We start from the raw sequence: 4365 nt of genomic DNA on the forward strand, positions 1-4365 counted from the left end.
CTAATAAGTTTGACGTTTTGAGCATTTATCCTATCATACATCTTGAGCATCATCATCTTCCCATCTAGAACATTTAGATCTCACATTAACACATCTTTCTATCTCTTAAAGTATTTTTCTAGATCTTATGTTGCTATATCTTATAACTGCATTGCTATACGTTACTTTTAACATTTGTCACAACTGATCCTTACATATGCATACACTAGAGAACATCATGCTATTCTCTCCCTTATCTATTGATCTTAATTGTCACTGCTTATTAGTGATCCTATTAACATTAGACTTGTTTTATATACTTGACTTGTTTTATCACTTATTGTATCTCCATTGATGTATCATTTTATTCTCATCTACATTGCATTTTTTAATGATAACATCGATCCTACTAATTTGTAACAATAATTTAATCCTAATTTAAAATATATTTTGAATGGAAAAACTAAATTCACTATTTAATACTCGTAAATACAATTTTCTCTTTTCTTAAGAATACCCTTTAAAAAAACCAAACTCTAGATAGCTAACAATTGAAATTGGTCAAATTTGAGTGTACCATTAAAGAAAATCAAAATTGACTGAGGGACTGTCTATAAGCATCAAATAATACGAATACTTGAACTTTACCTTGATATTATTATGCTTTTACCTCTGTCATCAACAGAGAAACTGCATATCCATAATCACAGAGCGAGCAATAGAATGTAAAATCTGCTGCGAATCATTCATTCCACAGTATTGGAGTTAGCTTGCCTCTAGATCTAATACCATAGGAAACAAAAATTGCCTAAATACAAGCCTCCACCTTGTTCCAAAAGCATTCAGATTACAATGTAAGTCAAACTGTACAAAAACTTAAACCAAAAACTTCACAAAATCTTAATGGGAAGCGGCATCAAGAAGAGGAGAATTAGATGGGGATGGAGAAGGAGGAGAATTGAAGGGGAATTGATGACGATCTGATGTAATGTTGTAGATCATCTTCACCACATGGCTCATCTTAGGCCTTTGTTCGGCTTGCCCACAAGCACAAACAAGGGCAATCTGAAGCATGGCCACCATTTCTTCCTCAATATTCTCATACCTTAACAGCTCTAGATCAAACACTTCCACAGTCCACTCTTCTCTCACAACACTCTGAGCCCACTTGGGAAGATCTATGCAATCCCCTTCATCCTGTAAACTATTTTGAGCAGGGCTCTTCCCTGTAAGAAGCTCAAGGAGCACCACTCCAAAGCTGTAGATGTCTGCCTTTTGGGAGGCTTTTTTATTGTCAATCTGCTCTGGCGCTCTGTACCCTGCAGATCTAGTGGCAGCTATGGAAGGATTAACAAGCCTCATAAGACAAAAGTCTGCAACACATGCATTTCCATGTTTGTCCAGCAGAATGTTAGAGGATTTCACATTTCCATGAATCAAGCCTGAACGATGAAGATATGCCAACCCCAGAGCCGCATCCAATGCTATCTTCAATCGCCTGGTCCAGTCCAGGGGTGTTCTGTTTGGACCCCTGTTACCTATAAAAACACAGAGAACAAAGGTCACAATCTTTTTTAAAATTGGTTTACAAATTCTAACATAGTTTTTTCCTTTTTTCAATGACCATTTCATCTCATTGAATAGCTTCATGATGATAAACACTGAAAACACTAAAGGCCTAATGGAACAAAAAGGCTTTATAAATGGGATAGCAGCACAAGCTGTCCTAATTGTCTGAGAGAAGCTTTATCAGTGCTTCAACCCTGTGAGTACTGACAAGAGACAATGAATGTCATGAAATGAAACTTAGAAATAGAATCTCACAGTCCATTGAAATCAGTTCTAGGGAGTTAGTTACTCACTGTTAAGACCATTTCTAGAGGGTGGGTGTCCTTTTATGCTCAAGCTCGTCAGCCAGGGGCTCTAGTGAACCACCATTTATATAAGATCTAGTCATAGAGAGTGAAACCTGTAATTGAATATCTGAAGGCACTAATTGCTAAAAAAAACCATTGAGATCTATAAGAGTGGTTTTTGGGAGCCACCATTTATTTTAGATGTTTTAACATTTCACTTAAAACCGGCTCTACTAACTACTGACACGGGATAATTTGGCACTGTACTAATATTTTGCCCACTGAAATCTTGGGTTACAATCAGGCAATGCAATATTCTTTTCTAAAATCAACTGGGTGTTTAATATCTTGTTTTATAGTTTACACATTCACAAAACCCAACTTTCACCAATAGCAGCTCACACAATCACAAAACTCATCTTTCATGACTATAGTTCATAATGCACACAGTCCACAATATTCATCTTGCCTGAATTTTAATACAAATCTTGGCATTTTATGCATTGCAAACTGGTAAGGGACGAAATACTGTCAAAACTAACAAAATACACATAAAAGAACTTGACGTAATCACAAAAAGCTTTCCCAAATAAATCTTTGAGACCCAAAATGCAATGCATATAAACTATCCAGGGCTTCAAAAGCAAAATAAGACACAAATGTTTTATGCATTGCGCCTGTGATGGGAAAACCCTTTACAAAACACAGCGCCTCAAAAGATTTCATTTCAAACCCTATGAATACTTACAGCATTAATCAAACGGGATATTGCATTTACAAAGTTCTAATGTATTAAACATACCATGAAGAAGAGAGTAAAGGCTGCCATTGGGAAGATAGTCATAAACAAGCAGCTTCTCATCTTTGGCATAATAATAAGCCCTCAAGCTCACCAGATTGACATGCTTCAGGCTCCCTAGCAGTTGCATATGCTGCTCAAACTCTTTTCTGCTACTTGCAAAAGCATCCTTCACTCTCTTAACCACAACAACAGAGGAATCCTCAAGAGCAGCTCTGTAGGCGCTCCCAAAGCTGCCTTTTCCCAACATCTCTGCAGAAGCCCGAAGAAGATCCTCCACCTCAAACTGCTTCGGCCCATGTAAGAATACCAGCCTTCCTCGATCTTCACAAGGAAGTTGCTGAGAGATATTGCGGCTATAAGAGGAATACGCCATTTTCTCCTTATCCAAAACATTTTCAGCCTTTCCCTCCGCCCCATTTCTGCAGTATCTTCTACAGTAATAGCAGAGAAATACCAATGTCATCAAAACCAATACGGCGAAATTTCCCAAAATGATCAAAATAACCGCATTTCTGCTCAGCTTTATTGGAGTCTTCATATCTGCCTTAAAACCTCACAATAATTGGATCTGAAAGTTTCACCGCTCCCCTCTAATGCAGCAAAGACCGCAGTTTACATTGCTACGCCCGACCCAAATCCCTTCCTAATGCAGAGCAGAGATTTACCCAAGAATCAGATTTTGATTACAGATGGGTGTCAAAATTAATTGGGCTGCAGGGAAGCGGTTAGGTCATTAATTGCAGCATCTAATCTTTGTAACGGTCCAGCACAAAACTTTGTCAGATTTTTAAAATGTATTGATAAATCGACCGTGACCACTACGTTTCACAGTACTAATGACCTGCCCAACTATGTACCACCGCCGGTCGCCATTTTTTCAACCCACGAGATTTTTGGGCTCAACGGCTTTAAATAAGGAGAGCCTGCATGAGTAAATTCATTTCATGCATTCAAATCTTCATGTAAAAACGGATTCCACCACAACTGCCTCTCCAACTTTGTCGTACATTCTGAAATTCAAAATGCTTGCCTGCCCCAACTGCCGCATAACAGGATTCCTCCTTTTAAGTACACCATAAACGTGCAAAGGGCGAGCGTTGGTAATGCGGAGTGGGCAATCAGTCAAAGATCTCAGAAAACGCATACTGTGGACGAAATGTTTTGATTAGACGAGCAGCATGAAACGAGAATATTGGAAGGCGTGGAAACTCCTCTTTTATTGAAGCCCGTAAACATCGCCCTAATTCATCTAGGAATGAGGTGAGGGGATGATCGTGTTGAAATGGAAAACACTGTTAAATACGAAAAATAGGAAAAATCGAATAGAATATGTAAGGGAATTTTGGGAATAGTTTACGATGTTTAGAAATTGTTAAAGGTACTTTAGGTCATTTGTTTTAGGGGATGATCGTGTTGAGAAGGAAAACACTGTTAAATACGAAAAAAAGGAAAAATCAAATAGAATATATAAGGGAATTTTGGGCATAGTTTAAGACGTTTAGGAATTGTTATAGGTATTTTAGGTCATTTGTTTTAATTTGTTCATGGTGTGGATGAAGGTTTGTTGCACATTGTTCAAGAGATTATAAAAGAGTTCACCTAGTTTTAAGTAGTTCAAGTCATGAGTTTATCTCTTAATTTATCCATTAAGGCAGGGGTCCCATGGAGGGGGCTTAAGCTATATTTTTAAGGAAGAGGCGGTCCCATGAAAAAAATATTTTTTGGCTA

The 4365-nt window shown here is 37.8% G+C and overlaps 1 protein-coding gene across 1 annotated transcript; it reads right to left on the bottom strand.

Moving 5' to 3' along the window:
- Positions 1-700: 700 nt before the first annotated feature.
- Positions 701-3911, bottom strand: LOC131026829 (probable leucine-rich repeat receptor-like protein kinase At1g68400). The gene is made up of 2 exons (XM_057956821.2): positions 2638-3911; positions 701-1517 (listed from the first exon to the last, which is right to left on the bottom strand). The coding sequence occupies exons 1-2, from the start codon at positions 3173-3175 to the stop codon at positions 880-882; spliced, it is 1176 nt and encodes a 391-aa protein (XP_057812804.2). The 5' UTR covers positions 3176-3911; the 3' UTR covers positions 701-879.
- Between the last annotated feature and the right edge of the window lie 454 nt (positions 3912-4365).

The sequence above is a fragment of the Cryptomeria japonica genome, chromosome 1, assembly GCF_030272615.1.
Source record: "Cryptomeria japonica chromosome 1, Sugi_1.0, whole genome shotgun sequence".
Classification (NCBI taxonomy): domain Eukaryota; kingdom Viridiplantae; phylum Streptophyta; class Pinopsida; order Cupressales; family Cupressaceae; genus Cryptomeria; species Cryptomeria japonica.

Coding starts and splice junctions, on each gene's coding strand:
- LOC131026829 (XM_057956821.2), bottom strand. CDS start 3,175: ATGAAGACTCCAATAAAGCTGAGCAGAAATGCGGTTATTTTGATCATT. Junction 1,518..2,637: donor CCTTTACTCTCTTCTTCATG/GTATGTTTAATA, acceptor GTGTTTTTATAG/GTAACAGGGGTCCAAACAGA.